General features: G+C 39.6%; 12 protein-coding genes across 12 annotated transcripts; 3 read left to right on the top strand and 9 right to left on the bottom strand.

Moving 5' to 3' along the window:
* Positions 1 to 748: 748 nt before the first annotated feature.
* LOC133845320 (uncharacterized) lies at positions 749 to 2227 on the top strand. Its single transcript, XM_062279751.1, has 5 exons — positions 749 to 1338; positions 1404 to 1502; positions 1582 to 1701; positions 1762 to 1918; positions 1971 to 2227. The coding sequence occupies exons 1-5, from the start codon at positions 1300 to 1302 to the stop codon at positions 2183 to 2185; spliced, it is 630 nt and encodes a 209-aa protein (XP_062135735.1). The 5' UTR covers positions 749 to 1299; the 3' UTR covers positions 2186 to 2227.
* Positions 2228 to 2396: 169 nt separating this feature from the next.
* On the top strand, positions 2397 to 3123 carry LOC133845334 (uncharacterized). Its single transcript, XM_062279768.1, has 3 exons — positions 2397 to 2514; positions 2579 to 2744; positions 2811 to 3123. Exons 1-3 carry the CDS (start codon positions 2416 to 2418, stop codon positions 2924 to 2926), a joined length of 381 nt encoding a protein of 126 aa, XP_062135752.1. The 5' UTR covers positions 2397 to 2415; the 3' UTR covers positions 2927 to 3123.
* LOC133845333 (uncharacterized) lies at positions 2937 to 3648 on the bottom strand. The gene is made up of 3 exons (XM_062279767.1): positions 3564 to 3648; positions 3409 to 3504; positions 2937 to 3340 (listed from the first exon to the last, which is right to left on the bottom strand). Exons 1-3 carry the CDS (start codon positions 3618 to 3620, stop codon positions 2996 to 2998), a joined length of 498 nt encoding a protein of 165 aa, XP_062135751.1. The 5' UTR covers positions 3621 to 3648; the 3' UTR covers positions 2937 to 2995.
* A 172-nt stretch (positions 3649 to 3820) lies between these two features.
* LOC133845568 (uncharacterized) lies at positions 3821 to 4660 on the bottom strand. Its single transcript, XM_062280059.1, has 3 exons — positions 4415 to 4660; positions 4243 to 4341; positions 3821 to 4189 (listed from the first exon to the last, which is right to left on the bottom strand). The coding sequence occupies exons 1-3, from the start codon at positions 4514 to 4516 to the stop codon at positions 3821 to 3823; spliced, it is 570 nt and encodes a 189-aa protein (XP_062136043.1). The 5' UTR covers positions 4517 to 4660.
* A 371-nt stretch (positions 4661 to 5031) lies between these two features.
* On the bottom strand, positions 5032 to 6087 carry LOC133844922 (uncharacterized). Its single transcript, XM_062279218.1, has 3 exons — positions 5838 to 6087; positions 5678 to 5776; positions 5032 to 5617 (listed from the first exon to the last, which is right to left on the bottom strand). Exons 1-3 carry the CDS (start codon positions 5934 to 5936, stop codon positions 5255 to 5257), a joined length of 561 nt encoding a protein of 186 aa, XP_062135202.1. The 5' UTR covers positions 5937 to 6087; the 3' UTR covers positions 5032 to 5254.
* Positions 6088 to 6404: 317 nt separating this feature from the next.
* Positions 6405 to 7300, bottom strand: LOC133841719 (uncharacterized). The gene is made up of 2 exons (XM_062274405.1): positions 7031 to 7300; positions 6405 to 6974 (listed from the first exon to the last, which is right to left on the bottom strand). Exons 1-2 carry the CDS (start codon positions 7235 to 7237, stop codon positions 6477 to 6479), a joined length of 705 nt encoding a protein of 234 aa, XP_062130389.1. The 5' UTR covers positions 7238 to 7300; the 3' UTR covers positions 6405 to 6476.
* A 412-nt stretch (positions 7301 to 7712) lies between these two features.
* LOC133841721 (uncharacterized) lies at positions 7713 to 8495 on the top strand. Its single transcript, XM_062274406.1, is given in 4 exon segments — positions 7713 to 7845; positions 7922 to 8005; positions 8072 to 8250; positions 8252 to 8495. Coding segments are annotated over 4 exon segments (537 nt in total). The 5' UTR covers positions 7713 to 7755; the 3' UTR covers positions 8436 to 8495.
* LOC133841716 (uncharacterized) lies at positions 8425 to 9492 on the bottom strand. Its single transcript, XM_062274402.1, has 4 exons — positions 9359 to 9492; positions 9181 to 9297; positions 8784 to 9124; positions 8425 to 8727 (listed from the first exon to the last, which is right to left on the bottom strand). The coding sequence occupies exons 1-4, from the start codon at positions 9452 to 9454 to the stop codon at positions 8445 to 8447; spliced, it is 837 nt and encodes a 278-aa protein (XP_062130386.1). The 5' UTR covers positions 9455 to 9492; the 3' UTR covers positions 8425 to 8444.
* A 171-nt stretch (positions 9493 to 9663) lies between these two features.
* LOC133841717 (uncharacterized) lies at positions 9664 to 10791 on the bottom strand. Its single transcript, XM_062274403.1, has 5 exons — positions 10679 to 10791; positions 10507 to 10620; positions 10067 to 10302; positions 9893 to 10003; positions 9664 to 9835 (listed from the first exon to the last, which is right to left on the bottom strand). Exons 1-5 carry the CDS (start codon positions 10778 to 10780, stop codon positions 9664 to 9666), a joined length of 735 nt encoding a protein of 244 aa, XP_062130387.1. The 5' UTR covers positions 10781 to 10791.
* A 155-nt stretch (positions 10792 to 10946) lies between these two features.
* On the bottom strand, positions 10947 to 12047 carry LOC133841718 (uncharacterized). Its single transcript, XM_062274404.1, has 5 exons — positions 11813 to 12047; positions 11636 to 11752; positions 11354 to 11577; positions 11190 to 11300; positions 10947 to 11129 (listed from the first exon to the last, which is right to left on the bottom strand). Exons 1-5 carry the CDS (start codon positions 11909 to 11911, stop codon positions 10952 to 10954), a joined length of 729 nt encoding a protein of 242 aa, XP_062130388.1. The 5' UTR covers positions 11912 to 12047; the 3' UTR covers positions 10947 to 10951.
* Positions 12048 to 12229: 182 nt separating this feature from the next.
* On the bottom strand, positions 12230 to 14488 carry LOC133841715 (general transcription factor IIH subunit 1). Its single transcript, XM_062274401.1, has 5 exons — positions 14331 to 14488; positions 13927 to 14265; positions 12904 to 13866; positions 12666 to 12841; positions 12230 to 12601 (listed from the first exon to the last, which is right to left on the bottom strand). The coding sequence occupies exons 1-5, from the start codon at positions 14482 to 14484 to the stop codon at positions 12476 to 12478; spliced, it is 1758 nt and encodes a 585-aa protein (XP_062130385.1). The 5' UTR covers positions 14485 to 14488; the 3' UTR covers positions 12230 to 12475.
* LOC133841722 (chromobox protein homolog 1-like) lies at positions 14484 to 15685 on the bottom strand. The gene is made up of 2 exons (XM_062274407.1): positions 14766 to 15685; positions 14484 to 14634 (listed from the first exon to the last, which is right to left on the bottom strand). Exon 1 carries the CDS (start codon positions 15618 to 15620, stop codon positions 15105 to 15107), a length of 516 nt encoding a protein of 171 aa, XP_062130391.1. The 5' UTR covers positions 15621 to 15685; the 3' UTR covers positions 14484 to 14634; positions 14766 to 15104.
* Between the last annotated feature and the right edge of the window lie 1729 nt (positions 15686 to 17414).

Genomic DNA, 17414 nt, shown 5'->3' with positions numbered 1-17414 from the left:
CCAAGGGCAGCAACAACAACAAGAATCATAACATAAGCGCATTATTCATGCATGCACGAACAAACTCCTGCCTTGAAGCCTTTGAGCCTTGGCAACAACTGCTGGCTGCCACTGTAACATGTTGCTCTCATAAATTCAACAAATATTAATTAAATGCACTACTAATTAGTTGCCGACTTTGGATAAATGATAAATACAATAAAAGTTGACTTCAACTAAGTGAAAAGTTAAGCTTCGCTTTTGACAGGACCAACATTTAATATATAATATTATCTTAAATTCAACTAATGATAATTCAATACATGACTAAAAAAATTTTAAATAATTAATAATAATTAATTAGATTATATTATATTAAATGTAGTGAATTAATAAAAATGCAAGATAAATTATAAATAAAATAATGTTGACTTAGACTACAATGTATAAAGTTAAGCTTCTCTTTTAACAGGATTATTGTAGATAAAAAATATATATGTATGTTAATAGATTATATACAATTTTAATTATAGTGAGTTAATAAAAAACAAGTCAAGTTTTAGCTCGAAGCAGTGACGTGTAATATAATAAAAAAAAACATATTATTAAATTAAACTTATATTAATTGTAGGCAAAACTAATTATGGCATAGCTTTGGATATGTACATGAATAATAAAACTCATTTGCTTAAACTTTGTTTCACTTTTGACAGGATTGTGATGTTATCAAATAAAATAAAAGATTACATAATATTTTTTTTAGATACAATGAATTAATGAAAAACAAGTCAAAAACTAAGATCACTTTAATTCGAACCAAGTGACTGAACAATTTAATAATTTGTATAACTAATATTAATATATAAATTTATGATTATTATTTAATAGTTACATAAGCGTTTTGTTATTGTGACCCCAACTACTATTACTCACCGAAACTAATAGTAAACAATGTAATTCCATTTAGTCAGCGATTTACAATCCATTAAACTTCTGGTATTTCCCCAAAAAAAAATGTCACGGTCGATGGGTGAAAGCGATTCCCCCTTCAAATCAAATGGATGGGTTTAGAAGCATCATCAATGGGACCATGGCTTGGATGTGTCACCTTCAATTGACGCATTGGACCAAAATGCCACAGTTTGTTTTCATTATGATGGCGATAACAAGCTCATTACGCCTAGAACGTGCCCCGCACACTCACACAGTTGGCTATAAAAAGCGTCGACTGGCTGTGGCACAAGTTTTATTCTTTTGCCACGCTTCGATTGCGTGTACTCGTAAAGTAAAGTGAGTGTGAGTGTGTGTGTTGGGATAAAAATGCATTCAACGATTTTCCAGTGTGTTGCATTTTTAATGGTGAGCGCTTTTCTTGTTTTCCCTCTTTGTATTGCATTCATATTTGATTTACTTTTGGGCTGCAGCTGTCGCAGTCGCTGTCGCTGTTGTTGTTGTTGTCATGGTTTATGGATCACGCCCACGCCGCCTACAACTGCTCATCGCCGCCGAACTTTAACAATTTCGTGAGTACATTGAATTGAAGGCAGCAGCAGAGGCAGCAGCAAGCTTCAATTAATGCATGTTTCATGAATCGTTTGGCAGGACATCAACTCGTGTTGCCGCACGCCGGAAATCAATCTGGGCAACGTGCCACAAAAGTGCCAAAAGCACGTAAATCAATTGAAATCGGCGAACGAGAAATATCCGGCATTTGCGCATCTGGTAAGTCCGTGTAATTGGAGTTGATATCTCCGACTCCTTCACTTCCTTTCTATTTGGCAGTGCTACCCGGATTGCATTTATCGGGAGACAGGCGCCCTGGCCAATGGCAAGCTGCAAATGGACAAGGTTCGTGCCTTTTTGGAGGAGCATGTGCATCGACGAGATCGTGAGATTGTGCCACACATTGTGCGCTCCTTTGAGACCTGCACTGAGAACAGTGCGTATACATAATATTTAAATTTGAGTTGCTTTAACGACAATTCTTTCAGTTCATGGCCACATGAAGTTGACCAACCAGCAGAGTTATAAAGTGTTGACCCAAGGCTGTTCGCCCTATGCTGCTATGATCTACAGCTGCGTCAATGCCGAAACCTTTCTCAACTGCCCTGCGAAGATGTGGAAGACAGATCAACCTTGCATCGTGGCCAAACAGTTCGCTCATCAATGCAATCCGCTGCCTCATGTGCCGCTGCCCATGAGCTAAGCACGCTTATCTTATTGTTCGATCGCATTAGTTTTAAATTTTTCGGAGTATTTAATAAACTGAAAAACAAAAGCTGATTGTGTTTTTCTCTGTTTATAATTGCCGACCGATTCAATCTCATTGATGGCCCTGGCAAATGGACTGTGACAAATGGTTTTTTTTTTGTGTTGCGCAGACTGAGCAATGGTTCATTCAAGGTTTAGTACTCAAAGAGTTTAGTTGATCTCATAATGAATAATTTAGTTTTGCTTTCGATTTGCTGCGTGGCAGCTTGCTGCTCTGTGGAGGGAGCTTTTGAGGACTTTGTTGTGAGATCAGACTCAAAAGAGGTGCATACAATTATGGGTGTAACCTCGCCAAACCTTAATAGTCATTCACTCGATTTATTCACAGTCTGTGCACAGCAATGACTTGGCATTTGGATGCGATGCAGATAACGAGGAACACGAACTAATTGCTTCAGAGGACATGCTGGTCGATGGCGTGGCTGACTCACAGTTGCTGCTTCGTCTACTAATGCAACATGCCCAACGACTGGGAGTGAGTGTGGAGCAATTGGGTGAGGCAAAAGTCAAAGGTTAATAATGCACACAATCAATCGATCAACCTACTATTTTCCATACAGCTGAAATGCACTCAATGCAGGAGGGCGAACCCTTCGACTCGGAGATGGGCTGCAGTGCAGCTGAACCTGCCAGCTATGGCCAAGAGCCCAGCTGGTACGATGTGTTCTTCAACTAAACGAAAATATGTAGTTAACTCTTAAGTAGTTTGCTTTCAAATAAACTTCATATTAATGCAAATTATATGTTATTGCATATTGTCCTTGGCACGCTCGCAAGCTAGAATGCGATTGCAAGTGCTGCTGTTGGTCCAATTCTCCGTGGGGCAATTGTTAAAGACGTATTTGTAGGCGCAGACACCATACAGCATGGCCAAGGGCGAACACTTGGCATTACCGGGGAATCGACGTCGCTTCAGAGTTTGCAAAATTTCCTGCTCCTTAGACGTGCACGCACGGAATCCTAACGCAAAGGCTTCCTTTAATTTCTCTTCATCCTTTAATAGCGTGGCCATCATAGCATCCACATTTTCCATCACCAACGTCGTGCCATTTAGTGCGCCAGCTGTCTTGTAAATGCATTGAAAGCCGCACTGCAATTATCCGTTGAATATAATAAAAGTTCGTATTTGTGTTTGAGTTAAGCGCATTCTCTACTTACGGGCCAAACATGCAAGCCATTGACACCCAAATCGCCGCATTGCTTCTCATAGGGCTTAAAATCGATCTTGGGCAACTTGCAGCAGCTTTGCGTCGACTGCAAAAAGAGACAGTCACATAAAATAAAGCACACTTTTAGGGTTGCGATCTACCTACTGGAATATCGAGCTTCTCTGAGCAAGCCTTTTTAGTAGGTCCTGCCAGGACACTCATCAGTCCGAGCAATAATATAAACAGCCAGCGAAACATGCTTAAGCTATACTGTGACTCCACAGCGCAAAACAGACTTTATTTAAGAGCATTTTCAGCCGGAAAACGGCTCATTTACAACGTTAATTAGAATTGCGGGCAATTCATTTAATTTCTATGTCCCATTTCAATTAAAAATTGTTTGCAAATTTAATGTTCTTTATTTAAAACTGGACACACACACTCTTGTTCTTATCACATTTGCAATTAAGAATAAAGTCGCGTCCCTCCTCGCACACTTTGCTGCTGTGCCAACTGTCTTCAGGGCAATGGGCAAACAGGTTGTGGCCAGAGCAAACGTTAATGAATATGGGGAGCATGGAGCAGCTCTCCTGGCCAAAAACTTTCTTCTTCATTCGCTTCATTAGCCTCTCGGCATTATCCGAACAATTCTTCATCGACTGCACATAGGCAGTGATATGATCCTGCGATGTGTTCGAAAAAAGAGAATTCAGCATCTTGGTTGTGTTTTCCACATTCAACTCTGTGCCATTTAATACCTTGGCCGCATTGTATATGCACTCGTGTGTACACTATGAAGAATATTGATTAGATCATGTAACTTACTTTTCTTTACTTTGCTTACTGGCGACATTCTCGGTATGCCATTTGGGATGAACTTGGCGCAACTTTCTTGAAACGCATCAAACTTAAAATTGGGTCTCGAACAACATTTTGCTACGGACTACAATATAGTTAGTAATCGATTTTTTGGTATTACTTATTAAATTTATTAAGCTATTGCTTTTGAAACTTACACCGTAATCCAATCGCTTGGAACAATCGATCTGACCTGAGTTGAGCGATACAAAGCAGCAAAGCAATAGCCAAATGGCCAGAAATGTGCACTTGCCCAACATTGTTGACGATCTGTTCGAATTATTTGTTCGTAATCTATTTTATACCAAGTCGAAGTCGTCGGGAGTTTGTAAATTAATGTACCGCACATAAACTACTATATTAAAGTAATTGGTTAATAAAATATTTTATACTTTTGTTGTATTTAATAACCTGACTGTTAGAGCGATAAAATATAAATTTTAATTTCATGTGTATTATGGTTGTTATGGATATTCATTTAAAATGGAAAATAAAAATGATTGAAGTAATTTGTCAAATAGATATATTATAGATATATATGATAATAATATATAAAATAATAATGCCAAGCAATTCAATGAATTTAAATTTAAGCTGATACATTTTACAGAATACAAAGAAGTGCACGCACTTTGTGCAGTTTGCTCACTGCCACAACTTACAATATTCAAAGCTATTATTCATAATTTTTTAAAAATTATTTGTGTTATAATAACTTAATAACTCTAAATATAGTAAGAAGTTTATAAGTAAAATAAAATCGCTAATAAAACGCTAATAAACAATGAGATCACAAAAATGATCTGAGAAATAAAAATATTCGTTGCATACTTTCGGGGATATGTGAATAGAATTATTTCAGATTAAAAGTAGAAATTTTTAACTTACAGATTATAGAGAAATTGACACATTAATTGTCTGCATTTACAATAGCTGCGAACTCATTTAATTTGTATCTCAATATCAACTGAAAATTGAGGATTAAATGAATAATTTATTTACATCTGGATACATACACTTTGATTGTCATCACATTTGCAATTGACCATAAAGTCATGTGCTTCCTCACATGATTGACTTGATCGCCAACTGGTTGCTGGGCAATGGGCAAATATATTTTCGGCTGTGCACCAACTTAGAAAAAGCGCGACTTTAGTGCAATTATTTTGCCCCATATTTCTTCTCATCCGCTTCATCAAAGCCTCGGTATTCGAAGAGCAGTTTCGCATAGATTCCACATAGATGTCCAGAAAGTCCTTGTTGGCGCCCAACATATCCTGCAGTACTTTACGTGCATTTGGCACATTGAGTTCCATGCCATCCAACACATTGTTCGAATTGAAGATGCACTCAAATAGACACTGTGAATAATAATTAAGTACATTAACAGATGCCAATTTTGGCAAATACTCCTTACTTACGGGTGAGATCTTGGGCTTGCCTTCTTGCATGAACTTGCCACAGCTCGGCCGGAATGCATCAAAATTTAGATTGGGTCTCGGACAGCAGCTTGACACGGTCTACGTAGCAGATCGGAGGCATGTCAGCAAATGGAGTTGTTCGATGACTTGCATAACTTACATTATAATCCAAACGTTTCGAGCAATCCATTTCCGCTGGGTTGACAGATGCCAAGCTGGCCAATAGCCAAATGGTTAGAGCTGTGCACTTGGTCAACATTGTGGTTATTCTGATATGCTTCCGAAAATCTGTGATGCCTTTTATACCAAATCGGGGATTATGCAAATTAATGTAGCGCACCAAATAATACAAATATATAATTGCTCAATAAATGGCTTAATAGAATTTCATTTGTTTTGCTTATTTTGTATTTTAACTTTTTATACCCTATAGAAAACAGAATGTAATACTTCAATTACCTCAAATTATGAATATTTTTAATAAAATGCAATATTAAGTTAGAAATCTTTAATTTTTTTATGAAGGAAATATATACCTGAGAAACGTAAAGAAACGGCAAACTTTGGATGTAAGCTGGTAAAGGGTATTTAGCAGTCGAGTTGTTTGAGTTAAGCTAACAATTTCCTAGTGAGTAGTTTTTATTCTTATTATTGTATTATACAAATAAAATCTTAGCTGCATAACCTAATTGTAAATAACAAAATGATAGATGAGTATTTATAGAAAAAGAGTCTTTTTTACTATCTTTAAGGAATCTCAATAGTACATTACATAATCGTGATATTGAAGGACAAACAATTAAAAGACAAGCCAGTTGATGAAGGCCGTGTACCAATGTGTTGGTTGTCGAAGTCCGCGCATCTTCAGCTTGTAACTCGAGGATCCGTTGCTTGTTCGTGTTTTGGCAGGACTGCTCAAATCGTCGATGCCATGGAGAAACCGAACGCAGTGGGCAAGTAGCCGACGGCTGTCCGCACACTCTGGAATCATTTCCTGCCAGAATTCCATGGGACAATTGAGAAAGATGTTGCCAATGGTGCACTTGGAATAAATCAAAGCATTCTTATTGCACTTGATCTCTGGATCCGCAAGTGTGGCATACATCTGGACAAGGCCATGGTATGTAGCACTCAAGGATTCGCAGTGTTCGTAGGATTCCTGAAGCATAAGTCTATAGCTATGATACCCATGATGTCTAGGATACAGTTTAAGGATCATTGCGTTAACATTGGGCATGTTGAGTGAACCATTGGAATGCAGTAGTTGATAGTGATTATAGATGCATTCATAACGACACTGCAAATGATGTGAATTGTATTTTAATGAATGCAAGAGCTGGATAAACTAATTACCGCGCCTTGATCGTCTTTGAACTTTTCACAATTGCTATTTTCGAATAGCAGATTACTGGGCTTTGAATCCCCGCAGCACTTCTCGAGCAAATGTGTGTTTAGCATTTGGGTGCAAAGCAGATTCGCATTCTTCTGGTACTCACTTCGGACCATAGGCAACAGCTCTAGGCCAAGAATGAGCCAGTAAAACAATAACAGTAATGACATTTTTGAATTTGAATATTTTAAAAAAGAATGCCAAACAAATGAAATATAAATGAGCACATGCTTGTCTGCAAATCTTTCCAATTCATTATTTAGTAAATAAATAGTATCGCTAATAGCGATGTTAGACTGTACATTTAATTAGTTGTTTGTAGTCCATCACACTTCAGTTCGTAATTTACATTGAACTTTGAGTCATACTCATTACTCATACGCAATGTCGACCCAGCCAGACAAATTGTTTCGTCCACGCTGAACAATTAGCTGGGATTAAGTGATTTAGCGCAAAAGTCAAAATCTGCGATTCAATTGCAAGTCACGATGAAAGTGATTTATTTGTTTATTTATTTCCCTAACTTTGTCGTCGAGCATATGAGTTCCATTAATCGTCATGTAATCTTGAATTGACACAAGCCTAGCTTGTTGTTGGAATTATCTGATCGGATTTGTAATTGCACTCCAACATTCAACATATTTCAGTCGCTTAGCTACATTTAGTTTGTTGCAACAACTGCACTAACATGAGGTTCATTTTATTGCTGTCACTACTCGGAATTTTTCCAGTTTCGCACAGTGCTGTCAAATGCAGAGCAGCCCCCAAGTCCTTACAGGTAAACTACGAATTTCCGATCTATCGATCGATTTGCAATTTTCTCCAATTTCCAATTTTAAATTTTGCATTTGCAGAACGTTCAGGTCTGCTGCCCATTGCCACTGCCCAATTGGGGCGCCTACAACAGCGAATGTGGCCGATCTGGCATCCAGCCGAGCGTGAGTATAAAACTTTACTCTACACTTGACCCCATCCTGAACTTAATAGCGTTGTTCCTTCGATAGTGTCGCTTGGGTTGCATCTTCAATGCCACATCGGCGCTACAAGGCAAAGTGCTGAGCACAAAGCATGTGCGTCCTATGTTGGAGAGAGCCTATGCGAATCAGCAGGAGATCATCGATGCCTATGATGCAAACTTTGCCAGCTGTGCGACGATGGTGCACAGTAAATATCAGGAGCTCACACTTCAGTCAGAGCGATGCCTGCGATCGTCATGCTCTGTTCTACAGTCTGTGCGCCTACTCGAAACTGATGCGACGTTGCCCCACCAACGTGTGGCAGGCGAACAACAAGAAGTGCCGCGATGCGCGTGCCTATATGAAAAAGTGCGCTTGGCCAGCGCTCAAGATGTTCATGAAGAGCACATAGAATAAACGTTTAAATCAGCGCAGTTTTATTGCCAATATAATCGGCCAAAGGGCGTGTTATGACATCGAGTAAGCTGCGTTTGCATTGCTCATAATATCCACTGCAATCATTCTGTTCTCCCTTCAACTCCGCCGTGTAGTAGCGTTGAGGCAGTGCCTCATACTGCGAGCTGCTGGGACTGAACATCACATGAATGAGACTGCCTAGGACGCCGTTGTGGTTTCCCAGCTGTGCGCTGTTTGCCTCGCAGATCAAACGCAGCAAACACCGATCTCCGCTGCCAAAGCCATGTCTAAAAGTGAGAGAGATTATCAACTGTTTTAACTGTTATCTATCGGTGTTACGAACTGTTCGAATCTGTGGCTCAGTATCTGGTAGAACTTCGTGCGTGAGAGCAACGATTGCTCCTGGCGTCGCCCACCCAAGGCCACTTCGGTGTCCTGCCGTGGGAATCCCTCAAAGAAGTCCTGGTTATGATGCGGCGGCTTCGGTTTCGGCTTCGGCTTTGGCTTCGGTTTATGCTTGTGTTTCTTCTTGGGCGGCTTATTGTGAGGTCGCGGCTTCTTTCGCTTTGGTGGCTTTGGTTCCTCGTGATTCTGATGATGCTCGTCCTCATACTCATCATAGTAATCTTCAAAGTCAGCTACCCCATTCTCATGTGGACCATGATGAGTGCCATTTCCATTGCGCTGTTATTGCATTATTAAAAATGAAACAAATTCATTTAAAGCTTTAACTAACTTACAAAGATTATCGGCTTCTTACGCCAGGTTCGTGGCAGTAAATAGCTGGCTTCAAAGTTATAGGACAAGAAGACATCATTCTTTGACAGATCAAGGGGTACAGCTATAGATATAAAGAGCTATGTCCAAAGTTTATAAATTAATATAAATAACATTGACTAAAGTTTCCTCAGCACTTACTGCAACCTCTCCTTTTGTATTCCAAACGAAAGCCGCCTGCAAAGTGCCAGCCAAAGAGATTAGACACAACACTTTCAGCAGTCCCAGCTTGTCCATGTCCAGCTGAAGTTAGCAAACAAACTGAAATACAAAAGGCTTTGCCAAATGCAAAAATCGAAATGATGTCGAGCTGAAACTGATGAAGCAATTAAGAGCGGCCAGAAGAAATGTTCTGATTCTGACCAAGTGAAAGTTGCTAATTGATAAACAATCGCAGAAGACAGAATGAGGTCAGGTATTAAAATATCATTTATTGCTATTTTTCGCTACATTTCATTGCTCTGGATACGTCGAAAGATCTCTTCGAAGGGCTCCGATATCAGATGTAACAAACTCTTGCTACAATCGGGTTCATAGTAATGGCAATGATCCTGCCAGCCATCGTGTTCCGCTTGATAGAAACGCAATGGCAACTGCTCCGGCTGCGATGTGCTAGGACTGAAAAAAAAGATTGTAAATACAACTTCGATCACTATAATGGAAGTAATCTCTCACCTGAAGATCACATGCATTAGACTGCCCAGTACGCCGTTGCCTTCGCTAAGCTCGGCAGCATTGATCTCACAGATGAGACGCAGCAAACAGGACTCGCCAGCAAAGCCACTTCTGCAAGCAGTTTCACAAAGGATTAGCAATTAATTGATGATTACTTAGTCGCATAATAAAAACCTTTGAAACTTGTCCATTAGTATGTGATAAATATTTGAGCGACTTAGCAGCTCTCTGCGCTCTCGACTTGGCTCTTCAGTGGGCATTGTTGTTGTGGTTTCCTGCTCTTCTTCCTCCACAGCCTCTGTCTCCTCACCCTCTTGCTGCTCATCGTTTTCATCTGCAGCCTCTGATTTCGACTTGTGGTTACGCTTTCGCGATTCTTCAATCTCTTCCGACTCTATTGGTCCGTTTTGCTGGAAGACAACACAGACTAAAGCGCAGCACTTTCTACAACCTTATCACACCCTTTGCACTAGTTTTCTTTATTCTTGTAGTTACAGGGTATGAAAGTATCTTAAGAACACCTTTTCTGTTAGAGACAGCCGCTAATTGGCCTTTTAAATGTAGTGCTAATTGACACTGAATGCTGGCGTTTTATAGCCGTGAATGAAACTTACAAATATGGTCCATTTCTCCCAGTTATCTGGTGAATTGTAGTTTGCCTCAAAATTGTACGAGACGAAAACATTGCGATGCGGGAGCTCCAAAGGCACAGCCAGTGCAGCAAAGATCTAAATGAACACACAAATTAGAATTGCCACATTGACGTGTTGTTTTGCCGTAACTTACGCCGTGAGTACTAGCAGGCGTGAAGGCAATGAAGCAATTGCCAAATTGCAAGCAAAACGCACTTATCGACAGCCAAAGGCAAAGACTCCGGGGTAAATACATTTTCAGAATGCTCAAATCGCCGCGAGGTGCCACACACAACTGATCTTGCTGTTGGACCAAATGGATCGCAACAAGTGCGTTTGCATTGAAGCTACAATTGTTAATTGGAAGCGCAAACAGAGAAGAGAACCCAGAACCCAAAGTAAAAGAGAGATGCCGCGTTTTGCCAGTTTATTTTCTTTGAGATCTATTTGTAATGTCGTTTAGAATCTCTTCGATGGGCGCCGAAATGAGGCCCAACACATTGTGTGGACAATCGTTGTGATATACTCCGCACTGCTGCTGCAGTCCATCCGCCTCGGCTTGATAGTAGGCGGAGGCAAGCTGCTCATCCCTTGAGCTGCTTGGCCTGCAAATTTAATTGAATTTAAATTCTTAATTTACAAATTAATTAATTTGCACAACTTACGTGAATATTATGTGCACAATGTTGCCCAACAGACCGTTGATCTCGCCCAGTGTTGAATCATTCGTTTCACATATCATACGCAATAGGCACGCCTCTGGCGGATAGCCAGATCTAAAAAGGATTTCAGCATTAAAAAGCACACCTATCAAAATGTCACCTTTTACCTCTCGAGCTTATCCTGGAGCATGGCATAGAAGCTTTTACGCGATATTATTGAAAGGTCCCTTTTCTTGCGGCTTGCATCCGATGTTGGCTTGCTCTTCGTCTCCTCTGTGGCCTCCAACTTGACGGCTGCAATGTCAGTGTTCTCTTTGCAATCGACACACTCTCGGCCGCTGACATTAAAAGTTGGATATGTCAGATAGCCATTCTCATAGTCGCTTCCCATCTGCATTTCACTTCACATCAATTAAAAGACTTCGGACACAAACTTGCAACTCACTTACCAGAATTGGAGGAAACTTGTAGATGTGTTCCGGCAAATAGAAGTTGAACTCGTAATTGTATGATACGAAAACATTGCGATGTGGCAAGCTTATGGGCACCGATATGGCCATAAAGATCTGTAATTAACTTACATTACCAATCAATGTTACAATTTCGAAGAAAAGCTGACAATTTACACCGAATTCCGAATTTGTGGGAAAAATCACTGCAGCCTCCAGCATAGCAGAAATGGCAATTAAATAATGAAACACAGTGTAATTTAAAATGTGCTTCATTGTGTCCGATTTGAGTACATCGAAATAAATTCTAGTTGCTATAGCAAAGCCCAAAAAAAAATTCGATTGTTACTGAGAGCGCGACTCGCGTGAAACTGGCAACATTTGTGTTGATGTTAACGCAAGAAACTTGCCATCAGTTCTTACGAAGTTGTTAATTAGATCGAATAGAACAAAGAACCATATGGTAATCAAAACTGGGTCAGCACGTGGAATCGGTTTGAGGCAGTTTGAACTTTACACCATCGAAGAGTCTCGACATTGGACACCAATTGCCACCAAAAGTATATAATTATGAATTACCAAAGCCACAAATGGTTATCGATATGCTGTACAAATTTATAAGGACCACACAATGGACACATACAAATAGTGGTTATAGAGTACTTTGTTTCTTAAGTGATTAATGTTTTAATCAAATCGATTTTTGGATCACTCCAATTCGACAATAATGTTGCTTAGAATAACCGTATGAAGATGATGTTGCTCCTGCTGCTGCTGATGATGTTGTAATTGTAGCTGTTGCAGTTCTTCGCGTTGCTGCTGTTCAAGAGCATGTGTTTGTTATCTGTTGTTGCGCAGCTTGCGCTCCTTCCAGGTGGCATATTTGGAATTGGCGGTGCGCAGCAGTATATTCATGTGTTGGGTAAGTGATGAGCGAAGTGGTGATAGCTCATGCATGGCACGATTCTGTAAACAGCAAAACGGTTTTTGTTAGGAAACTCCCATAACAAATTCAACGATTAACACTCACCTCAAAAGGCACTAATTTGGCCATTTTAAAGCGTTGCAGAGTCTCATGCATCCGCTGCAGCTTAGCCTCCAACTCCTCGGTAGTGGGCGGAAAGCAGTTCCAAAAGTGCTTCAGCAATTCCATCAGCGACAAATACAAGTGCCGCAATTCACGCTGAAAGTCAAGAGGCACCAGCTCTAGAAAAAAGAAAACAACTTATTACAAATGTAAACAGGAAAATCTAACTTTGAATGCTTACGTCCGACGGACTGTTCCTGAAAGCCACGCATAAGTGAGCCACCTGGGCTGAGTTCACCCAAAGCATTTACCGCCGCCTTCGAGCAAATCACGTTGCGTTGGGCACTGCGATCCAGCCAGGACTCCGAGTTGCGTACCAACTTGTACTGTACATCGTCCAGGGGCATGGAATCGTTATGGTTATCGTACATGTGATTCTGCAGCGGGCCATTGAGGTAGCGTTCCACCTTGGAAAGCTCAAACTGTTTGGCTTTGTTACTCGCATTGGCGGCATCATCTTCTGTTTCAAGCAGCGGATTTCCAAGATCCTCGTAATGTATTTTCTCAATGAGCCGTTGCTTCTTGGCTTGTGGTGCACCCTTGTCGATATCGGCGCCATCATTTGAGTGCCCACCAGCTCCACCTCCCTTGCCATTAAAGCCATTGGTATGTGAGGATTGACCAAGTGGACCATTGGCCATGTTGGTACTGCCGTTGGTCATTGAAGTGGTCGATGCATTGACATTTGCGCACGTCTTCAACACCATGATGGAATGCTGATTGAAGCGCTTTATCATGTTCTGATGCACAATGTTGCCGCTATTGACCACATTGCGATCACCAGCCACGCTGCCGAATCCCTCCTCCAGTGGAACATCCTCAAACTTCTTCAAATCCAGCAACGGATCGCCAGCGCCCTGCTGCACGGCAGCCTTAAGCGCCTGGTCATCGATTTTGCCACACTCGGTGAAGATATCTTTGGTCCCAGCAGTAAGGCGATCTCTGTGGAAATAGTGTGACTGGAAAAACTTTGTCCAGAACTCGTTTTCCGGCATTTTGGCAGGCACGTTTTCCATGTGTTTACGTTTGACGGCGGGATATGTTTTAAAAATGCAGTGTATAACGTCCGGAGTCAAATTGTATTTTAGGCCATTGCAGCCATCCGTCTGCGGCTTAATGTCAGCCAAGAAGGCACCAGAAACACCTACGCAAATTACGTTAGATTGTGAAATCATTGTAAAATTCCTATACACATAATACAAACCAATTTCCTGGCTCTTGCCCATCTTTTTAAGCGCATGTTCCTTAGCATGGGTGGCCCAGAACTCGTCGCTTGTGAGTACTTTGGTAATCACCAAATCCTTGTACAGTTGCAACAAATTTGGATGATCCTTCAATATGCGATTTTTATCCTCCAAGTCCTTGTCCACCTTGCGCTTAAAGTTCGGTAACAGCTGCTGCAGCAACTCCTTGACCTTGTCCCGATCCGCCAGCGTTGCCTGCAATCCCTGTCTATTGACAAAATGAAAGGTGGACGTGTTGCCATCATGCAGCACCACCTGTAGCTGCACCTTCGGCTTGCCCTCGGGCGAGATCTTCTGTGCTGTGAGTGTAACGATGGTTAAATTGAATGGCCACTGTTAATGTTGATTTCATGAATATGTTTACTTTTGATGTCCGCATAGCGATGCGAGACAGTGACAGTGTCGCGATGCTCAGCCATCCAGGCCAGTCGTTCGTTCATCACGTATAGTGTGCCATCACCCTTCTTGTAGCGCACCTCGCCCATCTGTAGGAGCACATCCTCGCTGCTGGTAGTCATCGTTTGCTATGCTGTGGTGTACAACTAACGTCTGCAGCCGGCAGGCGACAGACAACTAACGCTTCAACAAATGGCCAAATGACAAGATATCAAATGGCACATCAACTTCCCAAACGCCAGCCTACGCCTGCAATGTGCAATCAACTGAAACTGTCTTTATTATGGAGCATTACAAATTGCATTTACACGAGAACAGCGTTCAAATCATAAATATTCAACGTGCAAATAGACAAAAAACTACAATTCTTCGCTATTTTCACGGGATTACTAAAACAACGCACCTCGCAACCAACAGCAATTGTCAAACACTATTCAATAACCAGTGTTAAGGGCTCACGACTGAACCAGTACCACGCTCCAATGAACGGACTAGCTCATCAGACCAATTCTCAACGGTCTGGCAACACAGCGCTTACTACAATTTGACGCGCGAAAAATGCGTGCACCAACCCGATCAGAAAATTACGAAATACGAAAAGTTTCTCATTTTAATATATACAATTAAATCGTATACAATGTTGTCAAATATTTACATAATGGTAAGAATAGAATTAATACTAGAATGAGACGACTATACGTATGTCCATATGCATACTGTTTACAGTTGTCCTGCATATGTATTAGTATGCATTTTCCTTTTTCGCATGACGACTTGAATTTTTAATTTTCACATTACCGATGTGTGGAGCCCAAGTAAGGCCCTCCTCATAGAAGTCAATAACTATTTGGGGACACATTAAATTGGCCAACGTTGCCGGCACCAGTTCAAGTTTATCCGTATTTTTCCAAGACATGAGAAACATGAGCTCTCCGGACGAATCGGTTGCGCCAATAATTTTCAAAGCCTCCAAGCCACGATCAAATCCAAATTTCTTATTCTTTTCGTTAGCCAGTCTTTTTAATCGAATAACTGCCTTGGAATCGCCTCCAGAAGATACAGATTTGAGCCTGTTGTAAGATTGCGCTTTCTTTTTCTCCGACATCTCGAATTCGGCGACTAAATCATTGCAAAATAGATTGTCAACGGGCTCCCATGTGTTCTTGGAGCGAGGGTATCCCTTCCACTTTAGGAAATACTCAGTAATACCATTGATTACTCGCTTTTTTTCAATACGTTCCACTATATATCTTTTCATTATTCCCTCCGTCAACTTAACTTTTTTAACTGGATTTATTCAGCGCAAATTTGTCACAAGGATGGACAAACAGCGATAATTTATCAATCGATGCATCGTAGTTTTTTAAAGTTTTTAAATATCGATTCTTTGTCGCAGCTATCGATGTATTTAGCAGTCTGAAAGAAATAATTCAATGGTAATAGTAATATATAATTTTATGATAAATTTCAACCTTTTAATACCATTAATGACAATACTGGTATAATGTTGCTATTGGTAAACGATAAAGTTGTAGTGTGCGAAACGGTAACGATGACTCCGTGTGTTGTGCACTTGAGAGATTTTATAAACATAAACAAATAACATACATTTTTCGTTTTTTTCAATGTAACGAAGTCAAAATTATAATTCGATATACTTAATAAGCACGAAATGCGTCTCTTAAAAGCTGAAGCATGCCGTGCATTATGTTTACAATAATGCCTTGTTTGTTTCTTGCGATCTTATAAACTTTTCATTTTCAGGAAATGAAAATGACAAAATTTATGTTGACGTAGGCATTTGCCCGAATATTAAATTTCAAAGAGCTCTCTATGGCCTCATACCGATGGCAAACTTATAACTTATAACGAAGTTTACCATCTCATATGAATGTTTAGATTGTTGTTCTTTCGCTCTTATAAACATTTCGTTTTCTGGAAACGAATGTCTGCAACTTAAAACCTACAAAATGGATGTTGACGTAAATTTTACTCGAGGACCCATAGCCCTATACCCTGTAAATATTATTAAATATTATATATCCCATAAAAGTCTTTTAACTGATTAAAATAAATCTCAAAGAACTTTTATATTAGAAGAAACAGGAATCCCAGCATTAGAAATGTTATGTTATTTATGACTTTATTCTTTTAACATTTTATACTCAGAAGTACATTGTTCATCGAGTCGTAATTGAGAATCATTTGCGTGTCATCATGATATGTATATTACAAAAAAATAGGTATTTTATTATATATTCAAGGACACAAAATTTAACGATATACCAATAAGTATAGAAAGACTCCTGTATATTTTGTTTTTGTAATCTTATGCGGGCGTTATTTTAGAATCGGTTTAATCATACAGAAACAAATTTTTCTTTATTATTCAAAAAGTCATCCCCGATGATTAATCGTCACATCATGGGTTGCTGAATATAAACATACATACAAATGCATACATACGTACATATGAATAGTGTATACACTAACTAATAGACCCACGGAAAATTAGAATGCATATGAATGCTTTTATATACTATGTACATACATACATTTAAATACATAATGTATACCTAAATTTTCATTAACGATCCTATTACTTTTAAAAACTTTTGTTATTTTTGTTTATCAGAATCAAAATCTATATCCTTCATAATTACATATGTACACTATAATGTAACGCTATTATTAAGACCCTCGCAAATGACTAATAATGGTTTCATGCAAAAATGAAATTGAATCAAAAACCACGAGGCACAAAAAGGCAGTATACAATTTTTTATATTTACTTGATTTATAGATATAAATACAATATGTATGTAGGTATGTGTGTCTATGGCTAGCCTTGTCTTGTACATACGATCAATTGTAATTTTTACAGCTTTGAACATTGGTAGATATGTACATACATATGTACATATGTACACTTATGTACATATGCATTTTTGTTTATAGATTAAATACGATCATTTCAGCGGTACAATAACTGTACTTGCTTTGCGAATGTTTAAGTAATTACCAAAGTCACCAAATTTGTGTTTATACTATA

This window comes from Drosophila sulfurigaster, chromosome 3, assembly GCF_023558435.1.
Source record: "Drosophila sulfurigaster albostrigata strain 15112-1811.04 chromosome 3, ASM2355843v2, whole genome shotgun sequence".
Lineage (NCBI taxonomy): Eukaryota > Metazoa > Arthropoda > Insecta > Diptera > Drosophilidae > Drosophila > Drosophila sulfurigaster.
Note: the sequence above shows the minus strand (reverse complement) of the source record. Positions and strands in the feature narration are given on the sequence as shown.

Excerpts from the sequence above, each read along its gene's own strand:
- LOC133845320 (XM_062279751.1), top strand. The coding sequence starts at position 1,300 with ATGCATTCAACGATTTTCCAGTGTGTTGCATTTTTAATG. Across the intron at positions 1,339-1,403 it reads AGTGTGTTGCATTTTTAATG|CTGTCGCAGTCGCTGTCGCT; the intron begins GTGAGCGCTTTT and ends TTTGGGCTGCAG. Across the intron at positions 1,919-1,970 it reads TGAGACCTGCACTGAGAACA|TTCATGGCCACATGAAGTTG; the intron begins GTGCGTATACAT and ends CAATTCTTTCAG.
- LOC133845334 (XM_062279768.1), top strand. The coding sequence starts at position 2,416 with ATGAATAATTTAGTTTTGCTTTCGATTTGCTGCGTGGCAGCTTGCTGC. Across the intron at positions 2,515-2,578 it reads TGAGATCAGACTCAAAAGAG|TCTGTGCACAGCAATGACTT; the intron begins GTGCATACAATT and ends ATTTATTCACAG. Across the intron at positions 2,745-2,810 it reads AGTGAGTGTGGAGCAATTGG|CTGAAATGCACTCAATGCAG; the intron begins GTGAGGCAAAAG and ends TTTTCCATACAG.
- LOC133845333 (XM_062279767.1), bottom strand. The coding sequence starts at position 3,620 with ATGAGTGTCCTGGCAGGACCTACTAAAAAGGCTTGCTCAGAGAAGCTC. Across the intron at positions 3,505-3,563 it reads CAGAGAAGCTCGATATTCCA|TCGACGCAAAGCTGCTGCAA; the intron begins GTAGGTAGATCG and ends CTCTTTTTGCAG. Across the intron at positions 3,341-3,408 it reads ATGGCTTGCATGTTTGGCCC|TGCGGCTTTCAATGCATTTA; the intron begins GTAAGTAGAGAA and ends GGATAATTGCAG.
- LOC133845568 (XM_062280059.1), bottom strand. The coding sequence starts at position 4,516 with ATGTTGGGCAAGTGCACATTTCTGGCCATTTGGCTATTGCTTTGCTGC. Across the intron at positions 4,342-4,414 it reads CCAAGCGATTGGATTACGGT|TCCGTAGCAAAATGTTGTTC; the intron begins GTAAGTTTCAAA and ends ACTATATTGTAG. Across the intron at positions 4,190-4,242 it reads GCATACCGAGAATGTCGCCA|TGTACACACGAGTGCATATA; the intron begins GTAAGCAAAGTA and ends TATTCTTCATAG.
- LOC133844922 (XM_062279218.1), bottom strand. The coding sequence starts at position 5,936 with ATGTTGACCAAGTGCACAGCTCTAACCATTTGGCTATTGGCCAGCTTG. Across the intron at positions 5,777-5,837 it reads CGAAACGTTTGGATTATAAT|ACCGTGTCAAGCTGCTGTCC; the intron begins GTAAGTTATGCA and ends TCTGCTACGTAG. Across the intron at positions 5,618-5,677 it reads GCAAGCCCAAGATCTCACCC|TGTCTATTTGAGTGCATCTT; the intron begins GTAAGTAAGGAG and ends TATTATTCACAG.
- LOC133841719 (XM_062274405.1), bottom strand. The coding sequence starts at position 7,237 with ATGTCATTACTGTTATTGTTTTACTGGCTCATTCTTGGCCTAGAGCTG. Across the intron at positions 6,975-7,030 it reads TCAAAGACGATCAAGGCGCG|TGTCGTTATGAATGCATCTA; the intron begins GTAATTAGTTTA and ends CATCATTTGCAG.
- LOC133841716 (XM_062274402.1), bottom strand. The coding sequence starts at position 9,454 with ATGGACAAGCTGGGACTGCTGAAAGTGTTGTGTCTAATCTCTTTGGCT. Across the intron at positions 9,298-9,358 it reads ATACAAAAGGAGAGGTTGCA|CTCTTTATATCTATAGCTGT; the intron begins GTAAGTGCTGAG and ends CTTTGGACATAG. Across the intron at positions 9,125-9,180 it reads GTAAGAAGCCGATAATCTTT|CGCAATGGAAATGGCACTCA; the intron begins GTAAGTTAGTTA and ends ATGCAATAACAG.
- LOC133841717 (XM_062274403.1), bottom strand. The coding sequence starts at position 10,780 with ATGTATTTACCCCGGAGTCTTTGCCTTTGGCTGTCGATAAGTGCGTTT. Across the intron at positions 10,621-10,678 it reads CGCCTGCTAGTACTCACGGC|ATCTTTGCTGCACTGGCTGT; the intron begins GTAAGTTACGGC and ends GTGTTCATTTAG. Across the intron at positions 10,303-10,506 it reads GGGAGAAATGGACCATATTT|CAAAACGGACCAATAGAGTC; the intron begins GTAAGTTTCATT and ends GTTGTCTTCCAG.
- LOC133841718 (XM_062274404.1), bottom strand. The coding sequence starts at position 11,911 with ATGAAGCACATTTTAAATTACACTGTGTTTCATTATTTAATTGCCATT. Across the intron at positions 11,301-11,353 it reads CTCCAGGATAAGCTCGAGAG|ATCTGGCTATCCGCCAGAGG; the intron begins GTAAAAGGTGAC and ends AATCCTTTTTAG. Across the intron at positions 11,130-11,189 it reads ATTGTGCACATAATATTCAC|GCCAAGCAGCTCAAGGGATG; the intron begins GTAAGTTGTGCA and ends TTAAATTTGCAG.
- LOC133841715 (XM_062274401.1), bottom strand. The coding sequence starts at position 14,484 with ATGACTACCAGCAGCGAGGATGTGCTCCTACAGATGGGCGAGGTGCGC. Across the intron at positions 12,842-12,903 it reads TCAGGAACAGTCCGTCGGAC|AGCTGGTGCCTCTTGACTTT; the intron begins GTAAGCATTCAA and ends TCTTTTTTCTAG. Across the intron at positions 12,602-12,665 it reads CCAAATTAGTGCCTTTTGAG|AATCGTGCCATGCATGAGCT; the intron begins GTGAGTGTTAAT and ends TGCTGTTTACAG.
- LOC133841722 (XM_062274407.1), bottom strand. The coding sequence starts at position 15,620 with ATGAAAAGATATATAGTGGAACGTATTGAAAAAAAGCGAGTAATCAAT.